Source organism: Helianthus annuus, chromosome 9, assembly GCF_002127325.2.
Source record: "Helianthus annuus cultivar XRQ/B chromosome 9, HanXRQr2.0-SUNRISE, whole genome shotgun sequence".
Lineage (NCBI taxonomy): Eukaryota > Viridiplantae > Streptophyta > Magnoliopsida > Asterales > Asteraceae > Helianthus > Helianthus annuus.
This window is the reverse complement of record NC_035441.2, coordinates 155261967-155288062: the sequence shown is the minus strand read 5'-3', so window position 1 is coordinate 155288062 and position 26096 is coordinate 155261967. Positions and strand designations below refer to the sequence as shown.

Genomic DNA, 26096 nt, shown 5'->3' with positions numbered 1-26096 from the left:
TGGGGGGGGGGGGGGGGTGTATATAGGATTTAAATTGCTTAATCTCTTGCACCTGGTGAAGCTCTACAATATGTGATTTTGACTAAATTTGATATTGAATAGGTTTATAGAAGGTCAGTTTCCTGTTTTAATTTCCTCTTCTAGGGTTGGTAGTTTCAAATTTATAATTCATAGGGGATGATTGAGAATTTAGATTGAGTTTTCGACTTTGAAAGTAACCTCTGAAAGGTATTTAACCTATATATGTGTCTTACTGCTGGAAATATAATGGATTATTTAGGGGGTTTTTTTTCTGGTATGCATAAGGGTTTTATTGCATTTCTAATGCAGTTCAGATATGGCAGACTTGAAGGTCGATGCCATACTCGAATTTCTTAAAAAGAATAAGTTTGCTAGGGCTGAAGCAGCATTGAGTTCCGAGATAGATAATCGCCCTGATCTGAATGGTTTGATGCAAAAAACGTGAAAGTGGGTACCAGTACCGGTATTTACCGGTGTTTTACCCATAAATACCGGTACCGTACACCGGTAAATACCGGTACCAAAAAACGTGAAAGTGGGTACCAGTACAAGTGGTTCAGGATATAATTCGTCTCTAATGTTTCATTTGCATAAGTTTTAAAAGTAATTTACATGGAACTTCAGTTGCAAAAGTTTTAAAAGTAACTCACAAGGAACTGGATCAAACGGGTTGAAAATCATATATATATATAAATTCATGACGTTAATAACAATAATTTTCCTAATCCTCATTTTTTATCAAAACTTTTCAACCTTTTCCATGTTTCCCAGGTATTGCAGCTCAGGGAAAGGCTATAAGACCAAGTTAGTGTGCGGGGTTCATTTGAACAAGCATTTTTAAATGTTTAATTCAAAAAGTGAGAATTTTTTTATTAAAAAGTTTGAAATGTCTTTTTTTAACCTGTACCCACTTTACAGATTACCCAGGCCACCTCTGCCTTTTTTTTACAACAGTAAGTGTACAAGGATGAGCCCAAATTATCGCTGGCTGGGCTTGTGATATTCAAAGTGAAGGAGATCTGGTGTTTTATTTGGATGGAACGCATGGTCTTGAAAGGATGGACGTTTGTACTTATTTAGGGCTAAAGTTTGATTACTTAAGTTCAACTACTATGTGAAACCATGTCGTTTTAAACATAATAAATATGCTTTCTAGGTACTGCATTAATGGGTGACAACATATCTGATGCAGCAGTTATATTTATTGGCGCAACAATCGAGTCCTTTGTGAAAACTACCTGCCCGAAAATTAACCGCCCCTCAACTTGAAGAACTAAAACTATCAACGACTGTTGTTGCACAAGGTTTGTTCCCAAAAATTTGTAACTGTATCTCTTACCATTCTAAGTACAGTAGCTTTAAAATGAGGTTTTGGTATGTATTTGGTTGTTCTATAAAGAATTTGCTAAATATTGTTCATGTGTTTGTTGATCAGGGTGCGTTAGTATAGTAAAGTATTGTTTTCACTGTCTTTTGTTTTGAATGAGTTCATGCATATTGTATCTTATTATATGTGAAGTAATTTCATGGTTATACAAATCATATCCATTTTATAAGGAATGTTCGATTACTAATTTTGTGATGTCACTAATCATAGAATGTATATTTAGTCTAACGACATACTTCTGTGTAGGGATGAGCACGGTACTCGTTTGGTACCTAACCGGTACTGGTATTGAAAAACGGGAAAAGTGGGTACCAGTACCGGTTTTTACCGGTGTTTTACCCGTAAGTACCAGTTTTTACCGGTGTTTTACCCGTAAGTACCGGTTTTTACCGGTGTTTTACCCGTAAATACTGGCACCGTACACCGGTAAATACTGGTACCAAAAAATGTGAAAGTGGGTACCCGTACCGGTATCGAATATGCCCGGTACGGTTCGGTTCGGTACCCTCCAAAATATGTTTTAGGTGTTTAATGCTAACGGTGAATTTGATATCGAGATAGAGGAGCCATACATGGTTTTTAAGGTATCTACACATTTTTGGTTGTTTCTCCGCTTCCGATCCTTCTTTTCTCACTTTTTTGTATTCTTGAACGCCTTTTTCTTGCAAGTTTAATTTCGGATTAATGCAGGGTTTAACTGTTAAAGAGATGGAAGAGCTTCAGGAAGACATAAAAATGCATTTGGGGTTGTACCTTATGAACTTATCTCAGCTAAGGACTCCATTATCAGAACAAGTGAGCCTGATGCTGAACCAAAGGGCCTTATTGCCTTGGTTTATGTTATTTTTTCTTTGTTTGATTTATTATAAGATGCTGATGAGTTCAATCTTTTTGTTAGATAGATCCAAAAGTTGACTTGGTCAAGTTGATTGACCCTAGGCTGGGGCTACTTTATGGTTTCAGTGCATCTATGCATTTTAGATACTCTTTTTTATGTACTATTGTTAATCAGTCTAACAAGTTTAATGTATAATAGTCGAACAAGTTTAATGTATAATACAAATATGAATTCATTAAATAATTTCACATCATATCTATATATATAATAAATAAACAAGATGTGGGACACGTGTCCCTATGTGGTGCAACCTCACAAAGTTTTTGGCGGGAAACTTAGGGAATCTTGATGTTTCTACACGGGATCCGGTTATGCTATCCAAACCCGCATACTTTTGACCCGGGTATATAAGAAAAAAAAACCCTAATTTGTCTAACTTCTCCTTCTTTTGTTCCTTACTCTTCAACGATACAGTTTTTTCGAGTCCCTTTCAACGTGATTGAACAACAACTTTTCATCATCAACCTCTTAATTCCAAAAATCGGTTTGTCTACTATGTTACATGAACGGTTTCTCGAGATGTATTGTTTGATTCTGGTTTTGATTTGTGTTTATAACATATAACATTGGATATATAAGCAATTTTGGGATTTCATAACCTAGGTTTTGTGCTTTTTGTACCATCTGTCCTTCTTATTGTGTTTCTGGTACAAAAATCAGTTCAATTGTATTACTTTCATTTCATTTATCTCCCGTAACTTGATCTTTGTTGGATTGTAAGGAAGAAACATTGGGGATACATGCGGATTCTGAATTACAGAAGCTAGGGTTAGGAATTTTGTTACAAGGTTTGATCCATTTTTTTCCATCGTAAACTGCTGCTTCGTTTTATTCAATCTTTTTATGTTTATTTGGTAGGTTCTTATCGTGCTCTTCCTTAATTTTGTATTAATTTGGTGATTTTCTTTTCATTTGCATAATATTCAGGTATTTAAACACACCAAAGCCGGATATGACTAAATGTAAGTTTTCATTTTTTTTATTCTAAGATTACAATTTATATTATTTATGGTCATACTTGTCTCTGTTTTATGCATACGATTATTTTTTTCATGTTGATGAATATCCAATTGTCAATTGTCGTATGTAGTGGGTACCGAGGTCTATGTGTCAATTATATGGTTGTATCCATTTCTTTAAAATCTTACACAAGCTTAGTTAATAATTTGATAACCCTAAATTTAGTCGTTTTTCATTCACTCATCCTTACCACATCAAACTTATTATTCCTTCAATTTTTGGCTTTATTTTGTTACATTTATTCCTGGGTTTGAATAATTTCACCCGGCAAAAGACTATGTTTGAATATTTTCAAATTTTTTACCAATACTATTATATTAGGAAACACCAATGAAACATAAATTTCTTCCTGTCATTTGCCATAAATATTAATTTTAATTTATAACTTCCAAAAACAACTTCAAATCATTCCATATCTTTCTCTTTTGTTTTATATATATATATATATATATATATATATATATGTATAGAAGTCATCTCTATTGTTTGTCACTCATATTTGTTCTCAATTTTCATAGCCTGTTCTTTACGATTGAAGGTACAACCGTTAACAGTTTTTCAATTCTGATATTAATATCATAAAAAACATCATAAGTCTCTGATCATATTTTTCTTCGTTTAACAGTGAAATGGAGAACAATAAGATTACTATGTTCAGTTCACTTAATGCTCATTCTACGAACTACACAATCAAGGCGAAGATCATATCCATGTGGAATAAAAAAATGAATGGTTCTGATAGTCAGATCTATCGAGTTGACATGTTGTTGATGGATGAGGAGGTAACAAATTTAGAGATTTTTAACTATTATTTATATTCCTCTTTAACAATTGTTATCCATTTTGTTTATCTAAATTGCACATTATATAATTACTATTTCAGGGTTCATTCATTCAATGTAGCTGTTTACATAAACTTTTCAAACGGTTCCTTAAATTTTTGGTTGTTGATGACTGTTTATTGTTTCACAAGCCATCACTAGCCAAAGATACAACCAAGATTAAGGTTACTGGAAATGATCAGAAGCTATCTCTGTACGCATTCAGTTCTGTTCTGAAAACTGAAAACTGGTCTGGTCCTCGGTACTTTTTTCGCTTCACTGATTTTAAATCAGTGTTGAGTAAAAAAGTTGAAGTCAATACTCCAATAGGTATTTACGGTTGTATCACTATTATTATAACATTTAAATAAATTCAGATCTTTCTATTGACAATTTGTTGTAAACATACAGATTTCATCGGTTCTGTTGTTGTGTCTTATCCTATTGAAGATGCAAACAGGAAGGATGGCTCTAAAACCAAACGAATGAACATAACTCTTAAAGATCTCGAGTATTGACTATATAAATATATATATATATATATGGAGTTTTTTATATTTGCGTATGTACATCTTTATTAGTTTATATGTTTTATTTTAATTTTTTAAATATTCATTATACAGAGATCAGAAGATTAGTCTTACATTATGGGAAAACTATGCAATCACTTTGTCAGAGTACATGAATGATAAAAACCGACCTGATCATGTTGTTATTCTCGTCCATTTTGGCACAGTAAACATTTATCAAGGTATAAGTTTAAGTTCTGAAAATTAGTTCAGAAAGCTGTATTAAATATTTGTAACGATATGTACCTCCTTATATGATGTTACAAAATTATATCGTTTTTTAATCATTTAGTAAACTTTGACGTTCTATTCAGGTAAAATTGGCCTTACTAATATGTTTGAAGCAAGTCGTGTGTTCATAAATTCAGATCTGGATCAGATACAAGAATTCAAAGACAGGTATAATAATATATCTTTTAATGATTCCCATGTTAAATTTTCATTCCGGTTGTATAATATATTCTACTGTTATAGGTATCTTGAGAAGGAGTTTTCTAACTCATCTTCCATTAAACAGTCATGCTCTCAAGTTATATCCAGTCCGAAAGATGAGTTTCTTAATGCTGAAGACTTTGTGTTGACTGCTTTTATTGCATCAATTTCTGAGGTAAAGTTTTTAATAAATTTATATTTATTTTATTTTTTGTTTACTTCCGATATTTGGTACATTATGGTATTGATCTTATTTATTATAATATAAATTTTATAGGAGAAAAAGGTTATCATTGTTGGTACTGTTATAGCAATTTCAAATGATACGCCTTGGTATTATTTATCATGCAATAATTATAAGAAGCAAATTGAAGAGAAATCAACATTGGTTGAAAAAGATGACGGCAGTTTTGATGTTTTGGATGAGAAGACTTTTGAGTGTATAAACCCTGATTGTGATGCTGTTGATGTTGTTCCTGTTTATCGGTATTGTTTGTTTTTAATTAATTAAATTTGTACCAAAAAAGTCTATACTCTTTCTTTTTTACTTTCTAATATTTTACTTTATTTCATCTATCAGTTACAAGATTCCTCTAAGGGTTCAGGACTCTACTGGGACTGTTTCTTGTACGTTGTTTGATTATGAAGCTATTAAGCTTATTAAAAAAACCTCCAAAGAGCTTCTTGATGTTTACTCAAAGGTGAAATTAATTTGTTTTTCAATCAATATGTATTTATATATACTAAGCTTGTGTAATTGTGTATAGGTTGACAATTCTACCAAAGGCTCCTTTCAGTCACTTCCATCTGAGTTTGATATCTTGATCAACAAAAAGTTTGCATTTCAAATCAAAATTTCCAGTTTTAACATTATACACCAGATAGAAAACTATGGAATTTCAATGTTAACTTTTGATGATGACATACTTTCTGCTCTGGAGAATAAATGGAAAATTAATGATGTTAGTGTTTATTTTCAAAATATTTTTTTATTATATATATCCTATTAGTCATGCTGTGACAAGTTAACCGACCTTTGTATATTTTTTACAGTCTGATATGTCTGAGTCAAATGTTCAATGCTTGTCCGATTCTGTTGGAAATGTTAAATGTTGCTCAAAGGTATGTTGTTTTATTTATTTATTTAACGTCATTTTGTATTAATAGAAAAATAACTATTTTATGTTTATCATATATTATTATATTCACTTTTTTATAGGGGTCTCAATCTGTGATCGGCGATAGTGTTACGCCAGATAATTTTGATGTTAATGATCAAGATCAGTCAAAGTTCGACAACATTAAACGTAACCTTCAAGATGTTTATGATGTTGATGCTGTTCAAAGTTCGTCTACTAAACGTCGAAACAGTCCTGGGAATGAGCAACTCAACAATGATGTCAACTTGGACCTGATCACCCCAAAGTTAGAGAAATAAAGAAATATCCGTGTCGTGTCAAATTTAATTTCCAATTTTTTTTTTAAGTTTGGTGTTTCTCAAGAAGACATTTGACAATTTGTTTTGAATATTGATCTGGTTTTTAAATGGATATTATTATTTCCTAATATACATTATATTGTTAGTTGGTTTGTTTTGTGGTGAATAATTTGTAAATAATATTAGTTAGTCCAGTACGTATTTAATTGTTAGTTAATATGATTCTAATGTTAATGATGAAAAACACAATTTTTTTCTTCCATTGATTGTTTTGGTTTAATTTACTATCATGTAACAATCTTTGTCTCCATTTTTATGTTATAAAGGATTGTTGACCTTATTTACTTTGCTAAACATCAAATTTATTATAACAACATAAGTATCCATTTTTATGTAATAAAGAATTGTTGACCTTATCTATATTTTATAAACATCAATTTTTGTATATATTTGGTAAATAATTTTACATGAACAGAAAATATTATATTTAAATCTATAACGGTATTTAATGTTATTATCAAAGTATATTAAACACAGATCACAATTCAAAGTCCGTGATATTCATGTTATCTTTTTAAATCTCATCATAATGAACAAAATAATATAATCATAATGTTATCTATTTTTTATATCTTCGTTGTGAAACATTATTTCATAATGATCATGTTCTAAAAATAACATACTATATCCAAATGATATGACACTTAAATATTTTTGTTTATTTACTCTAACTAAAATATTTTATTTTGAGGTATAGTTTTAATCGTTTACATATAATATTTCTAAAAAAATAACATTGTATAATATTAAAAGTTAATATAATATTTCAAATCTCTTAATAATGGAAAACATCCTTCTCATTATCATTCCATATTTGATATCTTTATTATTATTATTATATATAGAAGACCCTTGTCTTTAGAACACTTATTCTATAACATCTAAGCAGGTCAGTAAGGTATTACTCTTAATATCTTCATGAATTCATAATAGTGTTATATATATTCATTCTTCACAACTCATTCTCATACCGCCAAATGATACTATGCAATGATTAAAATGTTTTAGGTATTCGAGATACAATGGTTGAGCTTCCTTTTCACCTGATACTTTTCAATATTTTAATCAAAATTGATACCAAATCTATACATCGTTTCAAGTTAGTATGCAAAGAATGGCGTGATGGTTTGTCCTCCAAAGAATTTGCTGAACAACGTGGTTCTTATGTTGAGGATTATATGGTACTATTTATTGTCTTATATTGATTACATGACAACACAATTACTTTTCTTATTAAGTTTTTGTGTTTTCAACCTCATTTGTTTATGATATGTTTTCCAGGAAATGCTCCAAGACCAAGGTTTGTTCATCAATTCGTCTATCTTGATGGATTTGTGGCCGCGTGAACTCAGTCAACTATATTTTGGTGATGATTATCATTTAACTCAAACTAATGCAAATGTTTTGGAGGAGATGGTGATTGTTCAGAATGGCCATCGTTTTGTTTATCAAGTTTATGATGTTGACAATTAGCAGTTTTGTTCACATCAAATAATTTGTGATTTCACTATGGAATAATCGTATTTTAAATATGGTTTATCATGAGATTTTTTTTTCCCGTCCTTCTCTAATTAAAATCATCCCTATATGATTGTTGTTTATAATTCAAATAATATATATTTATTTCCTTTCTTAATATTAGGAATGTTTTATTAAATTCCTAAAAACTCATTAAAACGGTATATTCCTTAATTTATGTTCTAATTGTTACAATTTTAGAAATTGATAATGATATTCCAAACTTATCGTGTTTTTCTATAAATACTGATATTGTTTTATATAAAGTCATACATTCAAGTATATTGGCTCTCATTGTGTTTTGTTTCATATAAACACTATACTTTCTGGTTTTTCCTTCTTAATCACTTACAAGACTAATTTACTACCATTTCCCTAATCTCTGTGTCTTTTGTTCCTAATCATATCAAGCCGTTTAGTGAATACATATTATCAGGTATGTTTTATTCATTTTATATGTTACTTCCTCATTTTATACAACTTTTAATGGTGTTTGTTTTTATTAGACTAATTATTTCTACTTTATTCAATTCAACAGATAAATTAGATGATTAACATTCATAACATACTAACATATATTGTTCCAAAAACTTAACATTATCCATATATGCAGATATATGCACATATTACATAAGCATATAGTTAACCAAACTTCTACCAACGTTTTCATATGCAAATATATGCATATTTCAAAAAAACCATAATCATTAACATCCCATATATCAAGAGTTATACCTACTAGCATCATTCAACACATTTGTCTTAAACTCGATCCACATTTCTTAACTCCAGCACCTGTTTTGAAGTAACAAAGTTGAAGTGAAGAATATCACCTTTTTTCAAACCATTTGCAGACATAAAATTCCCCCACTTGACCATTGAGTAACGTGGTTTTAGACCATTTTTCTCTATGTCCACTTTGTTATCGATCATTCTTCCATCCAGTGTCTGAATCTTCAATGAATATAGTGCCTTTATTAGACCTGATCTCCTTGCAACCTCCATTGGTAGACGCTACCAAAAAAATGAAACATACCATTATTATCATTTCCCTATAAATTATACAAAACTTTTTATAATTTATGTTACATAATTTCATACCAATCTGTGTTCTCCTTTTTTACTAAACTCATAATTTTCAGGATCAAGTTGAGCTTTTATTGTTTTTTTTCTATCACATCTCAGTTGCTTTTCACCCACAACTTTACGTGCATTCTCATTGTACTTTTTTACCTTCAATTTTCAATATCAATGTAAAACATTAAATCTTTATATAATTGGAGTTACAAAAATTAAGCATTGATAATTGTATTACACTTGTCAGTTTAGTCAAAATTACCTCTCTTTTGATTGATGATTGAAGACAATATGAAATTGAAGGTGTGACAACTTCTGGACTTTGGTCACTTACTTTTCTTTTTTTGATGTTGAGCAAATCACTTGAGCAACCTCTTTGCCTTTTTTTCCAATCTATGATAAAAATAAGTTCAGTATATAACTATGATTCAGCTGAATTCTTATATATACTAACATATATAATGTCATATAAACGTTTATTCAGTTAGTATTACCTCTTCGTTCACGGGAACTTTAGAACTGGAACTATTTTTAGCTGGTGGTGTCAAGTCTTCATGTTTTTGAACTTGATGGGTCATATTCAACATTTCGTCACTTTCATTCCCAGAATTTTTTTCCTGCTATTTAATGTCAGTTCAACTTTCATTTATGCACTTCAAAATTTAAACAGTTATGTGAATTTATTAATCAATTTATTCTAAATAATACAAACTTATTCTAATACACTACCTCATGCATCAAAGTATCTCCACTTGTATCCGTTCCATTATCAGAATGATCATAGTTCTGTAATTAAATATTTAAAATATAAGTAATCTTTTTTATTTAAATGATCTTTCCGTAATAAAAGATACTTACAAAATAAACACTTTCTTGGAATGTCTGTCGGGATATAAACTCACAAGAATCACTGTCTTGTGATTCTTCTTTAAAACCCAATTCAACATCAACGCCATTCCTGAATATCCTCAACTGAAATACAACATTATCAATCTTCTCAAACGTCATTGTGTCACCATTCATAATTTTCAGACTCTCACACAGTTTCGACCATCCTCCTGTAAAAGCATATGTTACATGAAGTTTTCCTGCCATCACATCCCAGTACTTACCACCTGCGTATACTTTGTAATTTCCGTTTAACTCGTGGTTTTTGTAAAACATGTTAATAAACTCATCTGGAATTACCTTGCAAGTTAATATAATATAGTATAAAAATATAATTAGTAACATATGTGTTACTAACAAAGTTTTTACAAAGAATACGCTTACCGTAAGACCCAATTTTGTGTAGTTGTTCATTGTTATGTAAGTTTGACCACACACATCGTTTAGGAAAGGATAAACCTCCAATTTTTTGTCTCCAATGCTTTTAAAGGGCAGCCAAGTGTTTTTTGGCAAATGAAGATGATTAACAACAGCCCTCCAACCATCGGTTAATACTGGTAGGCTATCCATGTGTCTAAGTCTTACCATCCAATGTCTACCGTCTTCACGATGAACCTCTATGTTCATATGTTGCCAGTCTTGTCCCCATTTTTTTTAACAAATTCAACAGGTACCACCTTCATTAACAATGTCATATTATACATAAACAAAAAGTTAAATATGGACTGTAATGTTTACAACATTTTATTTAATCAACTTAGATACTCAAAGTACTCATACCAATGACATGTCTTTAGGTTCATCCATCCGTTGAACAAATGATAAATCCATCTTCTAAACTGCAATGTATGAAACTTATTATTTCATATTCGTTTTTTATATCTTTTGTATCTTATGAATTTATAATAAATAAGACACAAATTTACTATATTTCAGATTACATTCGTTCAGTGACTAAATTACATTTCATACCACTCTTATGAGTATCTAAGAAACAAACTTTATTTACTTACTAATCAAAGTATTTCAATATAATATGTATACCAAAACAAAAAATTATGAATATTTCTTGAAAATATGAAGTTTTGTTTCCACATTTCTTTCTACCTTCCGTCTATTGTAAATGTATTTTCTTACCTAATCTTTATGCTTTTTTTTAAGGAAGATCACATGTAAATTTCATCAACACCCTAATTCTTAGATATTTCAAACATGAAAGCTATTAATATTACTGATTTCGAGTTTCAAACTATTACCCTGTTCATACTATATTACACTTTAACATGTAAATCGATTTCATGAAGTTGTTAAAATTCGAAATTTCTAAATGATGATGATAATCGAAGATGCAAATCGTACCTTTTTGTTTGAAATTAACCCAGACGGTCCAAACCCTTTGATTATCTTCGAGTTAGTATATGAAATGGAGGTTGAAAACCCTTGCCTTAGATGAAGATGAATTTTGTTTGGTAAATGTGTTGAGAAATGTGTCTTATACATTGTCATCATTTTTTTCAATTAAAATATATCTTGATTTGATGTTATAGGTATATACAACGGCTATGTGTTGTTGCCTATTTTTCTTTTTTATATTTTTATATTAATAATTAAAATAAGACTTATATATTTGTTTTTTTTGGATTATTTAATATAGAAAATATCAAATAAGTGAAGATTAGAAAGTACACCGATGATATGTTCTTCTTCAGTTGGAGAATCATCGAGTAGTAAGTTATTTTTACGTTTAGTATTTCGTTAACAGTTATAGCATTAGCATCTTAAATTAATATAAGTTAATAACTGTTTGTTATGAAATAATAATTCAGGTACAGTTAGAAGATCACCTTTGTCAAACATCACCAATGGTAAAATTTTACATTTTACATTATAGAATGTTACATTAATTTTTTTATTGTACATTTAAAATCTATTTCTAATTTGTTACTTTTTTTGAGCAATTGAATAAGGTATATCATCCAGGACGACAACTGAATCATCCATCGGTATTTTACATTTCCTCATTTGTTTTTGTTATATATTATCGTCTATTGTGTATTGTACTTACAAATTATTTATATATTTACTATTTTAGGTATAAATGATGCAGTTCCATTATCTTTTAACTCAAATGGTATGTGAAAACTTAGCGTAATGTGTTATGACCAAAAATAATTGATACACTTTTGTTTAATTTTTTTTGTATATTATAAGTCTATATATAGATTAATATGAATTATATAGAATCTAAAAATATCTACATTTCAGCATTACTTGCCGCTCATAGAAGGAAAATGCGCAAGCTTTATCTCGATGGTAGGCGAAAAACTTCAAATAAACAAAATAATGTTCCCCGTGGTAGAGGCTCATCTAAAGTTGTTAACAGATCCAACGTCATCAACCAAGAGAATTATAATCCTAATATTCCTTCATCATCTAATACTTTCCACACACTTTATAGTGTGAAATCTTTAACCACAACAACACCCTTAAGTGGCATAACAAATGGTACGTATTCTCAAAAAATGTTTTATATCAATCTACATATATGTATAGATATAGATGTAATCCTAATTTATGGTAGTATTGTTTATATGTGTCTTTTACAGGTACTCTTAATTTGGATAACCAATTAACCCCTACTTCTACCAGTTATCCATTTTCTGTGCTTTCAAACATTGTTACACAGAATAGTAACTCTATTCAAGCTTCTTCATTGACAAAGCTTAAATCTGGTAAACAAAATATTTTACCTAAAAAACGCGTTATCGAACCTATTCCAATGGTAGATCTTACTTCTGATGATGAGAATGAAGAGTTACATTGCATTCAAGACCCTTTTAAAGGTGTATCCACAGGTAATAATAAAACTAGAAATCTTTGTAGTTAAATAAACGTTATTTATTAATTTATTATTTATTGGTCAATAAATTTTATGCTTTCAGAGTACTTGGATCATGGTAATCAAAGCCTTAAATGTGAGATGTGTCACTCATTATTATGGTCTGATGAAGGTGGAAAAGGGAGAATTACATTTGGTAAATTAACTTATTACTTATGTTGTGGTTATGGAAAAGTGGAGCTTCCAGATTTGAAAGAGCCTCCTTCAATATACAAGGATCTATTTGTAAATTGTAATGAAAACAACAAGTATTTTCTAAAAAATATCCGTCGATACAATTCTATGTTCTCTTTCACATCGATGGGTGGAAAAGTGGATTCGAGCATCAATAGTGGTAAAGCACCTTATGTATTTCGTATAAGTGGACAGAATTTTCATACATTAGGTGGTTTGGTACCTGCACCTGGAAAAGATCCAAAGTTTTCTCAGCTTTATATTTATGATACTGATAATGAAGTTTCAAACCGAAAAAGGTTGTTCAGGTAATATCATACCAAAGTATTTATTCATTTAGTCTTTTAAATATACAAATATTTATATGGTACATATTATTTTGTATTTACTTGATACCTTTTTTTTAACAGTGATTCTACGAATAAGTCGGATCGGCATTTAAAGCATATAGATATTCATCTAATTAAGTTTATAAAAGACTTCTTGGATCGTAATAATGAGTTGGTTAAAAGTTATAGAATGGCAAGAAACCACTTCAATGACAATCCTAATGAAAACTTCAAGCTTCGTCTCATTTACAAAAGAGATCTTGATGGTCGTACTTACAATTTGCCCTCAACTTCAGAAGTTGTTGCATTGATTGTTGGTGATCTCGAACGAATAATTGATCATCGTGATATTGTTGTTGAGTCGCACACTGACGGTCTTCAACGAATTAGTGAACTTCATCCATCATATTTAGCTCTTCAGTATCCAATCTTTTTTCCCAATGGTGATGACGGATATAGAATAGACATTCCACATAGGGACGGTGTACGTACCTTAAAAAAAATTCGACCCAAATGTACAATGAGAGAATTCTTTGCTTATAGAATTCAGGATCGATCAACTTCTTTTTCTCTAATTTTAAATGCTCGGAGACTGTTCCAACAATTTTTAGTAGATGCATACACCATGATTGAGAGTGAAAGGCTTAATTATATCCGATTTCAGCGGAAACATCTTAGGTCTGAAACATATGAAAATCTGCAAAAGTTGAACAATCAAGGAACAAATGATTTATCTAATACCGGTATACGGGTAGTCTTACCATCATCTTTTACCGGTGGTTCTCGGTATATGCAGCAAAACTATCTTGATGCTATGGCTATATGTAAATGGTTTGGATATCCGGATTATTTTATTACGGTTACATGTAATCCGAAGTGGCCAGAGATTAAACGATATCTTCGAGATACTTCAATCAACCCTGAGGATAGACCAGACATTTTGTGTCGATTGTTTAAGATAAAGCTAGATTCAATTACAAAGGATCTGAAGGACAAAAAAATATTTGGAGAACTAAGTGCAGGTATAAATCTTATTTTCATATCATTATTATAATACCAAAAATATTTATAATGTTATGTTTTACAATCTTTTGAATATCGTAATTTTTATTGTAGCCATTTATACTGTCGAATTTCAAAAACGTGGATTGCCTCATGCTCACATTTGCATTTTCTTGAAACCGGAATCCAAACTTATGTCCATTGATCATTTAGACAAATTTGTTTCTGCTGAGATACCGGATAAAATGGAAGATCCTAGCCTCTATGCCCTTGTATCTGAATTTATGATTCATGGTCCATGTGGGAATGCAAATCCCAATTGTCCCTGTATGGTTGATAGTAGATGTTCAAAGAATTATCCAAAAAAATTCAACCCGGAAACAACCACTGATGCTGATGGTTTCCCTGTATATAGAAGAAGAGACAATGGTAAGACTATTATAAAGTCCAAAGTTCAATTAGACAACAGAAGTGTTGTTCCTTATAGTCCGGTTCTTTTAAAAAGATACCATGCCCACATTAATGTTGAATGGTGCAATCAAGCTGGTTCTATCAAATATCTGTTTAAGTACATTAATAAAGGTGCAGACAGAGCTTCGCTTGTCGTGTCAAACAGAGATGGTATAGAAAATGAAGAAAAGGGAAAGGATGAGATCAAAGCCTATTATGATTGTAGGTATGTTTCCGCCTGTGAAGCTTCTTGGAGGATATTTGCAAATGAAGTTCACTACAGGTTTCCTCCAGTTATGAGACTTCCTTTTCATCTTGAAGGTCAACAAAATGTTGTGTTTGGAGCTGAAGACGATATAGAGGTTGTTTTGGAAAAGCCATCAGTCTCGTCTTCGATTTTTCTAAAGTGGTTTGAGATGAACATAAAAGATGAAGAAGCCCGCAAACTTACTTATGTTGAGTTTCCTACTAAATTCTGTTGGAAATTAAAAGATAGACGATGGGCACCACGTAAAAGAAAACTGTTACAGCTCGGACGCATTCATTCGGTGTCCCCTGCACTGGGTGAACCGTATTTTCTTAGAATTCTGTTAAACAAAGTAAAAGGACCAAGATCATTTGAAGAAATTAGAACGGTTGATGGTCAGTTGTTTCCAACTTTCAGAGATGCGTGTTACGCTATGGGTTTGTTGGATGATGACATGGAATATATTGAAGCTATCAAAGAAGCCAGTTTTGTGGAAGATGGTCGTTCTACTCGTGCACTGTTTGTTACTTTGCTTTTGTCAAACACATTATCAAGACCCGAATATGTATTTGAACAAACATGGAAATACTTGGGTGATGACATTTTATATAACAAAAGAAAAGCGACAAAAAACAAAGGTATCTTTTTAATATATGACACATATTATTATTCAGTACATTTTATTCATATTGTTTATATATATTTATTTTTATTATTTCAGAACTTGTAATGTCGGATGAGAGATTGAAGAATCAAACATTGGTGGAGATTGAAAAATACTTGATTAGAAATGGTTCGTCATTGAAACGATGGTCAACAATTCCTTATCCTGATTATGATTCATTTGCTGTTGGAAACAATCGCTTGGTTGACGAAGAACTATCTTTCGATATTCCTCAAATGCAGAGCGAGTTAGTTACTCTAAAATCTTCTCTAACTGATGAACAACTCTCCGTTTATAATCAAATAATGGCAGCCGTTGAAGGTGATAAAGGAGGTGTATTTTTTTGTTTACGGCTATGGAGGCACAAGTAAGACATTTTTGTGGAGGACGTTAGCCTTATCGGTTAGGTCTAGAGAGCAGATTGTTCTAAATGTTGCTTCCAGTGGTATTGCTTCCTTACTAATGTCTAGAGGTAGAACAGCCCATTCTAGATTTCACATTCCCATAAATTTAGATGAGAGTTCTATGTGTCACATACGGCCTGATGGTGATGTAGCTTACTTACTTAAACATACTAGGTTGATCATATGGGATGAAGCACCTATGGTACACAGACATGCTGTCGAAGCTTTAGACAGAACATTTAAAGATGTGTTGATCGACAAAAGCAATCTTAATTCGGATAGTTTGTTTGGAGGTAAAGTAATCGTCTTTGGTGGTGACTTTAGACAGATTCTTCCAGTAATTCCAAACGGCAGTAGGCAACAAATTGTCAACGCTTCGTTGAGTTCATCTTATATATGGTCCCAATGTAAGTTACTTACTTTGACCAAAAACATGAGATTGACTATTGGTGCTGATAAATCTAGATTGGAGGAGACGCACAAATTTGCCAAATGGCTTCTCGATATTGGTGAGGGTAAAGTAGGAGGCGACAATGATGGTGTGGCAACTGTACAAATACCTTCTGATCTTCTAATCACAGATTGTTTGGATCCCATTGAAAGCTTGATTCAATTTGTATATCCATCCGTTTTACAAAGATATATGGATCGAGATTATTTTTCAGAAAGGGCCATTCTTACACCAAAAAATGAGGTCGTACATGAAATCAATGATCGATTGTTAGAGTTGTTTCCTGGTGAACCAACAGAGTACCTAAGCTCTGATAGTATATGTCAAACCGAACAAGTTAATGATTCCTTCCAGCAAGAATTGTATTCACCTGATGTTCTGAATGGGTTAAAGATATCCGGTTTACCAAATCATCGTCTGGTTTTGAAAGTCGGTGTTCCAATTATGCTTCTTAGGAACATTGACCAACAAAATGGATTATGTAATGGTACAAGGTTGCAGGTTACATTTCTTGGGAAGCGGGTTATGGAAGCTGAAATTATATCAGGTGCTAATGTTGGAACTAGAACGTTTATTCCAAGAATTACCATGATACCGTCGGACAAAAAAATACCTTTTGCTTTTCAACGACGACAGTTTCCTGTTGCTGTGTGTTTCGCTATGACAATCAATAAGAGTCAAGGACAGTCTTTGTCTAAGGTTGGACTTTTTTTAAAAGAGCCAGTTTTTACACATGGTCAGTTATATGTAGCCTTATCAAGAGTTAAATCAAGAGAAGGGGTTAAGATCTTAATTCTAGATAAGGAAGGTAAACCGACAGATACTACAACGAATGTTGTTTATAAAGAAGTTTTTACGCACCTATGTTAAGTCTAATAAATAATTTTGTATATTATTATTTTTTTAATAAAAGTTGATGCATTTTTTTAATGTAATATACTATTATGAACATTCCTTAATTATTTGAGTTTGTTTATTAAATTTCCATATATTAATTTAGTACAATGTTATCATTAAATCATATATTTTTTATCCACATATAGATAATCATCGGTTATATGGTCTCATTTGTTAACATTTGATTGAAGGCCCAAATGGATATATTAACTGTTGTTTAAATATATTGTGTACTCTTACATCAAATACCTAACTTTTTTAATATATTGACTATAATGAATAAGCAACAATCATCTTTAAATAACAGTTAGTAAATATTAAAGATTAAACATTAAACATGTATCAATAAAAACACAAAATAAGTTTTATATCATTTAGTAGTCTAAAAAGGTTTACATCATCATCTGTTAATACGTTCAAAAAGCATTATAAGATAAAGTCCCAAAATGAGATGAACCTAAAGTAGCCAACCAACAAAATTCCTAAGTTTGAAAGGAACTATTTGACAACCTTCTTCAAAATCAATTTCTTTTGAACTGGGCAATAAACAAACGTGCACTTAGCAGGAGGAATGATACCATTTGGTTTGGTAAATTTCGTACGCCATTCCAAAGCCTCATATCGAAAACCACCACCGTTTTTCTCACCACGAAATGAAATCAACGTATCCACTCCATCCAAGTTCTGTACATACATCTCCATAGTCACGTCAATTCTTGATGCTTCAGCAAGATCAGCACTTAGACGCTAAGATAAATAATTAAAACAAAATATTAGATTATGAGTGGTATAACACTGCAAAATTAAATACTAAAAACAAATTTTGGTTTTTCTACTATTTCAATATATGTAAAATATGAACAATAACTCAACTTACAAAACGCCTGTCGTACTTCCATTCAAACTCAATAGGATTGTAGTCCGGATCACCCTTTTTATCTTCTTCACAATCTGAAACTTCAACGTCTTCCTCATTATACATTCCATCGATATCAGAGTTAGTTAAGATAGAAGAAACATCAACAGAATCATCATCCATTGATTCATTATAATCTGGATCAGATTCATCCTCATCGTTTTCATGATTGGTTTCATCATCGGTGTCTTGTATTTCAATATTTAAAGTACCTGGCTTAGGTATGTTTACAGCAGCAATCGTATATACACGCTTCAGCACAAGAATCTCACAACCATTCAAGTCATAAACAACCAGCTGGAAATTTTGTTTAAAAATGTACCTCATCACAACGTAATAGTCCGGGTATATAGGTACGTAAGACACAACATTGTCCCATGAATCGTAGAGAAGATACACCTTAAGATTACGGTCTTTCTGAATCATCACATCAAAACTGTCCCACAAATTACCATGGACCTTGAATGTTAACTTGCTAATAGATGGTAAACGTATTGTATCTTCAACGAAATCAGCAGGAATTATCTGCGTATAATATTCATGCAGGTGAAATAACTTAAATTTGTTATTGAAAACCATAAAAAAATATTGTTTGTATACTCACCAAATTATCATTGGACTCTTGTGTGAAGCGTTGACAGAAGTACTCAACATTGCTTATCGTTTTCTCGGTAGACATGGAGGTAAACAAAGGAACATTAGATCCGAAGATCGGATGGTCTTGCATATTATTAAAGGGTGTTAACAAGTACGAATACAAGTCAATTTGCTTAAACATCAAAAAACAACCGTCCGTAAACGATAGTTTGGCTACAATATGTTCCCAACCATCCATGAACACAAACGCATCTTTATGTTTAGTCAAAAGAACTTCAAATTCCTTACCGTTCACACATTTGATAATGGCTTGAGGTTTGGTTCAGCATTCAATAGGAATCTGTTGCTATATTGATTTGGTATTTCCTGTAAAAAAATAACATGTATTAACATAAATAAATGAGGAAAAAAATGTTGTACTTATAAGATTAATTATCTTACTAGATATTCTGAAGACTCGGAGGAAAATATTTTATAAAAAGACGTCATACTGATCTGCGTTTGAACAAACATGAACTAATTAGATTAGGTCTTCCGGTGAATAAAAAACATAATGAATGTAATGAACATAATTTAAATAACATATTCACATAATAAAATGATTTTCACAATAATCATAATCCAAAAATGATGATGATACCTAATATAATCAAATTAACATATCTAGAAACTAAGACCTAATACCATAAACATGCAGTATATAATAACAGTAATCCAACATATACTTACGAATATAACATCTTCCACATGTCTAATACAAAATAATCCTTTACTGTAACACATGTAATAAGTAAAAGTCTTCAAAATAAGACATAAAAAACACTGTGGCCTACATCAACAACCAAATCAAAATCTACAAATCGATTGCAACATTTAATCAAAAAATAGTAAACAAAATTCAACATCACAATTTTTGAATCTTACCTTTAACATGTCTTTTATCATATATTACATGGAATACATCAAAATAACACATATCGTTCAACTAATATCATTAATAAACAGCCGAATGTGATAAATAGATCTACAAACATGAATAGAAAAGAAAATCCTCAATGGACGAAGAATACTGCAAACTTAACAATGTTTTGCAAGATTTAACAAGAACAGTACAATGAAATTCAGAATTTAAGTTATTGAATCATACCTTTATGATCTGATTACGTGAAGAAGACGAAGATGATGTAACCGATGAAGAAGATGGAGGTTATTGGGAAGTGGGAGAAAATCTTTGAATATACAGAAGACATATGTGTTAAAAGATTTTGTACAAAAAATAATAAAACAATTTTATATCATTATTCCTTTTCCGGGTCGGTTATATAAAACCGGGATCCGCGCGTGAATCTTAAATCCTTGTGTATTATTAAAATGTTTTTACAGGCGACTATTAAAACGGATGATTTTATGTATTTTATTTACATAATTGGTTATTTAAAAAAATCAAATAATAAAAATACAATCAAAATTCCATTAATAGAATAATTACCAAATTTATTATATAATTCCCCCAGTTTGATCTTCTATATAAATAATCTATAAAGCATATAAGGAAGTTATTTTATATAGGTTAAAAATTACTGAGTATATAAAAATACGAGGCTATCACCCGGGAACATCCCGGGATAGGAAAATTTATATTTGAAAAAAAAAATACATAAATAAAATTTATAAACTAATTAGTGTGTTCTTTCCCTTCCTATCAAAATTTTCTATTCGGTTTGAATAATATATATTGAGTTATAGTTTGTTAATTATTATAATATAGGTTTTAAACTTATGATGTATACTAAAAGATAGTTTAATGTGTTATAAAATCCATAGTTCATTATTTCAATTTTAAATTTGATATTCTTGAATACAGAATTAATATGAATTTGATATTCTTGGATTAATTACCAAAACTAATTTCAGTACTTCCAAAACAATTTACATATCACTTTAGATTAAACAACTTCCAAAATTAAAAGTTTATTATCATTATTTAAATATATGCATATACATGTTAGCGATATCATAAAATTAAATTCTGGCCGTAAATTTAGTTAATAAAAATTGTAAATTTTGGTTTTTTGCAATATATTATGTTTATTAAATTTAACTTAGAATTTATTAAGTATGCGGAAAAATATTTAGTTACCCTTTGTTAATTATTATAATTTTAATATTTGTTTTAAATTTCTAAAAAAATACTAAAACATTATTAAAATAGTTTTAAACTTTCTAAATTAAGTGTATTAATTATCTAGGCAGCGATTCATTCCAAAAACATAATAGTCAAACTATTTCTAAAAAAAACATATATATTAAATATAAAATTCATAAATCCAAAAATAAATACAATCATCTTAGTATTTACTTTATATATACATTTAGTTTAAATTTAAATCGTAATATAACATTTTAAATGAAACAACTTCCTAAATTAAAACGTTATTATAAATACATGTTCAAAGTTGTTAGAAATGTATACATTAGAAGAGAAAAAACTTTATTTGACCTTGAATTTGAGAAGGTATGAGTTTAATTTTTTATTTTTTACTGTAATCTACAAGGACTCTATTCATTTATTAATGCCACTTTTTAGTTTATTTTGTACATACAAAATTAACTTTTCGTTTATATTATTGTAGATGTCAACTGATGAATTTATCATGAATACTCCTTTGAGAAATATATATGATCTTTGGCAAATTATGAAGGTTTGTATATAGTTTTATAATGGCAAAAGTAGATGAACATTGTCTTTAAATTAACTATTTTCATAAATTTAATTTTATACAGCCTCAATTTGTTATCATACTTGGTACTATTATTGGTATCGATAAGCATTTTGGTTGGCACTATATGGAGTGTCCTAAATGTTTAATCGAGGCTGGTACAGATTTTAAAGACTGCCCGAGTATGGAGGAACAATTTTTCCATGTGTGCAAGAATCCTAATTGTGATGAAAGTGTTATATATCCAGTTCCAAGGTAATATGATCATTTGTTTTCTTCCTTAATATTTATATATTTTCTAAAATAATAAATTTTTATATATGTATGATTCTATTTAACTTAATTAGATTCAAAATAAAAGTTCAAGTGGAAGACAATAGTGATGATGTTCCACTAATATTATTTCATCCTCTGCTTGATGAAATCATTGAAAAGGTTGTTCTCAAGTCGGCTGAACAATTGTTTCAAGAAAATACAACACCTGTATGTATAAATCATTTTTCCCTTTGTCTAATTTTTTTCATTATATTTTCTAAAAATTTCTTATTAACTTTATCGTACAATATTTTGATTTATAGGTTGTTGAAAAAGTAATCTTTCCCGTGGATTTAAACAAGTTGATTGGAAAGAAGTTTGGCTTTAAAATTGAGATAACAACTTATAATCTTACGAACTTTGATGAGATGTATTTTGTCACGAACTTGACTGATGATGAGTCAATTATTAATGAGCTCAAAGAAAAAATGAAGATTACTGAGGTAATTTTTTTTTTCAATACACGATTCATATTAATAAATTAATATTTACTTAATTTTTAATTCTATTATTATTTAATTTGTTTTCACATTTGTTTTAGGTAAATGATAAAGAATTTATCAAAAAGAAAAGTCACATCCCAAGTGTGAAGGACGATGATGCTAACACCAGTTGTGATACCAATAAAAATAAAAAAACGTACAGTGGATGACGTCTACATGTCTTCAACTTCAAGTACTTTCAAGACTTTGGAGAAATTTAGCAAGAAATTAAATTAGCTCATATTTCTATTATTTTAAATCAGTTTTTATGATATTTACATTTCTAACACGGGGTATTTTGGATTTTTAGTATGTTTGATGTGGGTATTTGATCATTATATGTTTTTTTTAATATTTTATTAATAATATAAAAGGTATTCTTAATTCAGATTTTATATCGGTTTACAGAACAATTCTTAATTCAGATGTCAATATGAATTAAAAGATAATAGCTTTTACATCAAAAATATAAATACACATGTAAACAAAATTAGGAGACTGATAAAACAAAAAAACAAAACAAATTATTGTCAAAATGAAAGAAGATATTAACGACTTTTATTGTGTTCTTTGTATACATTTTAGTATCGAGCTCTAACTTCTTCTAACCCGGATGTTCCCGGGTGATATTGTTTTTTTAAACGATGTTTACATATATGTTATTTCACTAATACATAATTATGATAAAGTAAGAAATAATGCATATCAATTTTTGTGTGGGTCAAAAGGAAGTTGGGCCAATATGAAAACACTTTTTTTGAATTTAGAACGTCTATACATAATGAATTGTAGCCCAAGGTATGTAAATTGACCCATTTGATCCAATAGTACCAAAAATAAACACATTGACCAACCAATTTAATTTACCCATTATCTAAGATTATTTTTTTAAACTAGCCGCACTAAAGGCTTTTCAAAATAATAAGATATCTAATTTTATTTTTATATTTTTATTATAGCAAACAATTATTCCGTATAATCATTACAAAAGATTGATTAATCTCTGGCCACTTAATAGCAACATTTTATTTACATTTAAATATATACTTAAATATATCACCAAACCAATTTTAGTCAATCTTCCAATTGATTTGCAATCAAATTTTCAATAAAATTCATAATTCAAATTTTGAAAAACAAATCGATGAATCTTACATAATTTTTGCATTATTTGATTAAAAATATATAAAATCATTCTTTAAATAGATGTTCAACTGCCTTTAATTTTCCTCAAAGATTTGTTAAATATTATTGCATTATTCGGTACTAACATTATGAAATTAACAGAATATACGTTTGAAGTCATGTGTATGGAACAAAATCTATTTATGGATGATATATATGTTACGTATTTTATAATTTAAAGTTGACATCTTTTTTTTAATAATAATAGATTTCCACTATATTATGAAAGTCCTATAAATACCATGGTTGTAAAAGTCCCGCCTAGGCTCCGAGTACTCCCCGGGTACTCGCTACAAGGTAGGCTGCCGAGGCACGAGTACTCTTCTCCCAGGCCAATTACTCCCCGAGTAATCTCCGCCTAAGCTGAGTACTTCCCGAGTACTCCCGAATCCGACTAGGGAGCGCCTAGCGACTTTTGCAACCATGATAAATACCCATATTTCCTGTAATTCATTCTCATTCTTCAAGTCTTATACATAACACCTCCACTTACACGGTTAGTTGCTGTATAATGTATTATAAATTATAAATGTTCAATGTTCCATTGATAATTTTCAAGTTTTTATACAGTTAGCAATTTTATGTATATGAGGCTTTATGATTCAATTTGTATTACTCACAAAAAGATGAAGCTTAACTATTTTATTGTAATTCAGAATATGATACTTTATTTTTCTTTTATTTTATATTACAAATGTTACTGTTACAACTAAATCATAATTAATAAACCTGAAAAAGCTTATACAATCGTTTTTTTATAAATTTTTTTCAGAGTATTACGAATCATGGAACGTGTTGGGGATGACATGATATTTGAAGAGATCTTATCGAGACTACCTGCAAAGGTAGTTTGTCGTTTCAAATGTGTTTCTAAACAATGGTGCTATGAATTATCTACACCAAAGTTTGTTTTCATCCATGCTCGGCGAGTTGGAAATTCAATACAAAAAAAGCTGCTCTCCTTGAAAGAAAATTCCATTGTCGTTGACGACATAGTAGCTGGCAACTTAGAAGAAGATACAAGCAAAATCGTTACTTTTCCATACGATGTCCATCCTTCCTTTTTACGCATTATATGTTCGTTCAACAGACTGATTTTAGTTTGCATTAAAAGGAGTTACAGTGAGCTCGTCCTTTGGAATCCAACCACGAGGCGTTTTAAGTTGATATCGGACGACTACTTTATTCGTCATTTTGGTCGACCCAATGATACAGGTGGTATGTACTTTGACGAGGACAACGATCTAAAAGTGCTTCATATTAATTGTTACTTTGACAAACTTACTGCTCGTGTATATTCACGACGTCATGACACATGGAGACAAATAAATTTCTTGAGCGGAACTCAATTAGCTTCAAACTTTTATTCATGGTCTCCTGGAATTTATTCCGATAAAAAAATATATTTCATGGTTTCCAACTACTGGATTCCACCCGGTGAAAGGAACATAGTTGCTTTCGATGTTATCTCTGAATCTTTCAGTATACTTCGTTTTCCGGAGCATATGGAAGTCAATCCTTGTCAAGGACATTTTCTAACAATTTCCAACAAGCTGCATGTGATTGTCGTTCAATATGCTGGTGAACTAATTGCAGATTTGGTCAAATATGAACATGATGACTGGATCAAGGTATTTTCTTTCAATAGGGCTCGCATAGTTCATCATCTGGAGTCGCAGCAAAGGACAAATATAATTCAAGAGAACAAGTGGTTGATAACAAGTATTTGGGGAGATACTGTTGAAGTTGTCCTTTGCAATGATTCTTTCAACTACATCCAACATGTTGACAACTACAACGGACCGAAAGGTGCATTATTTTTGGAGACAATCGTTTCGCCTTTCGATTAGAAATTATGATTTAATCAGATACTATTAACTATTTCATCTTTTCATGTTTTGTTTTGTTTTTCGAACTATCTAATTTGTTTCAATTATCTGAAATTTTATCCTTTCGTTACTATAATAATACAAGAATTTTGTATTTTGTTTCATCTTTTGTTATGTCCAATAAATGTATTGGTTCATAATTGCGGCCCAATTAAAATCAGGGATTGTGATTAGTTGTTTTGGACGGCCCAATGGGAGTTTTCAAATTAAATTTGTCGGCCAGAATTTGTTGGTATATGTGATTTTGGATTATGTTTTATAAAGCGGCCCACTCATTGTTTGACAGACCCATTAAATCAAACGGCCCAATACGTGATTAGTATAATTAGTGATGTCAGACATTTTG

The 26096-nt window shown here is 30.4% G+C and overlaps 4 protein-coding genes and 1 long non-coding RNA gene across 5 annotated transcripts; 4 read left to right on the top strand and 1 right to left on the bottom strand.

The window, feature by feature from the left end:
* The first annotated feature begins 19 nt into the window (after positions 1 to 19).
* LOC118482176 lies at positions 20 to 2444 on the top strand. The gene is made up of 3 exons (XR_004867599.1): positions 20 to 878; positions 940 to 1325; positions 2099 to 2444. It is a non-coding gene; the product is annotated as an uncharacterized LOC118482176 (long non-coding RNA).
* Positions 2445 to 3955: 1511 nt separating this feature from the next.
* On the top strand, positions 3956 to 5905 carry LOC110876583 (replication protein A 70 kDa DNA-binding subunit C-like). The gene is made up of 9 exons (XM_035977087.1): positions 3956 to 4108; positions 4210 to 4477; positions 4559 to 4658; positions 4771 to 4898; positions 5031 to 5115; positions 5191 to 5323; positions 5426 to 5634; positions 5729 to 5849; positions 5897 to 5905. Exons 1-9 carry the CDS (start codon positions 3956 to 3958, stop codon positions 5903 to 5905), a joined length of 1206 nt encoding a protein of 401 aa, XP_035832980.1.
* Positions 5906 to 12357: 6452 nt separating this feature from the next.
* On the top strand, positions 12358 to 16265 carry LOC110876582. Its single transcript, XM_022124749.1, has 6 exons — positions 12358 to 12634; positions 12736 to 12984; positions 13072 to 13510; positions 13613 to 14553; positions 14648 to 15868; positions 15952 to 16265. Exons 1-6 carry the CDS (start codon positions 12358 to 12360, stop codon positions 16263 to 16265), a joined length of 3441 nt encoding a protein of 1146 aa, XP_021980441.1.
* A 91-nt stretch (positions 16266 to 16356) lies between these two features.
* On the top strand, positions 16357 to 17619 carry LOC110876581 (ATP-dependent DNA helicase PIF1-like). Its single transcript, XM_022124747.1, has one exon. The coding sequence runs from the start codon at positions 16357 to 16359 to the stop codon at positions 17617 to 17619; it is 1263 nt and encodes a 420-aa protein (XP_021980439.1).
* Positions 17620 to 18144: 525 nt separating this feature from the next.
* Positions 18145 to 18988, bottom strand: LOC118481808. The gene is made up of 2 exons (XM_035977086.1): positions 18524 to 18988; positions 18145 to 18393 (listed from the first exon to the last, which is right to left on the bottom strand). Exons 1-2 carry the CDS (start codon positions 18986 to 18988, stop codon positions 18145 to 18147), a joined length of 714 nt encoding a protein of 237 aa, XP_035832979.1.
* Positions 18989 to 26096: the final 7108 nt, after the last annotated feature.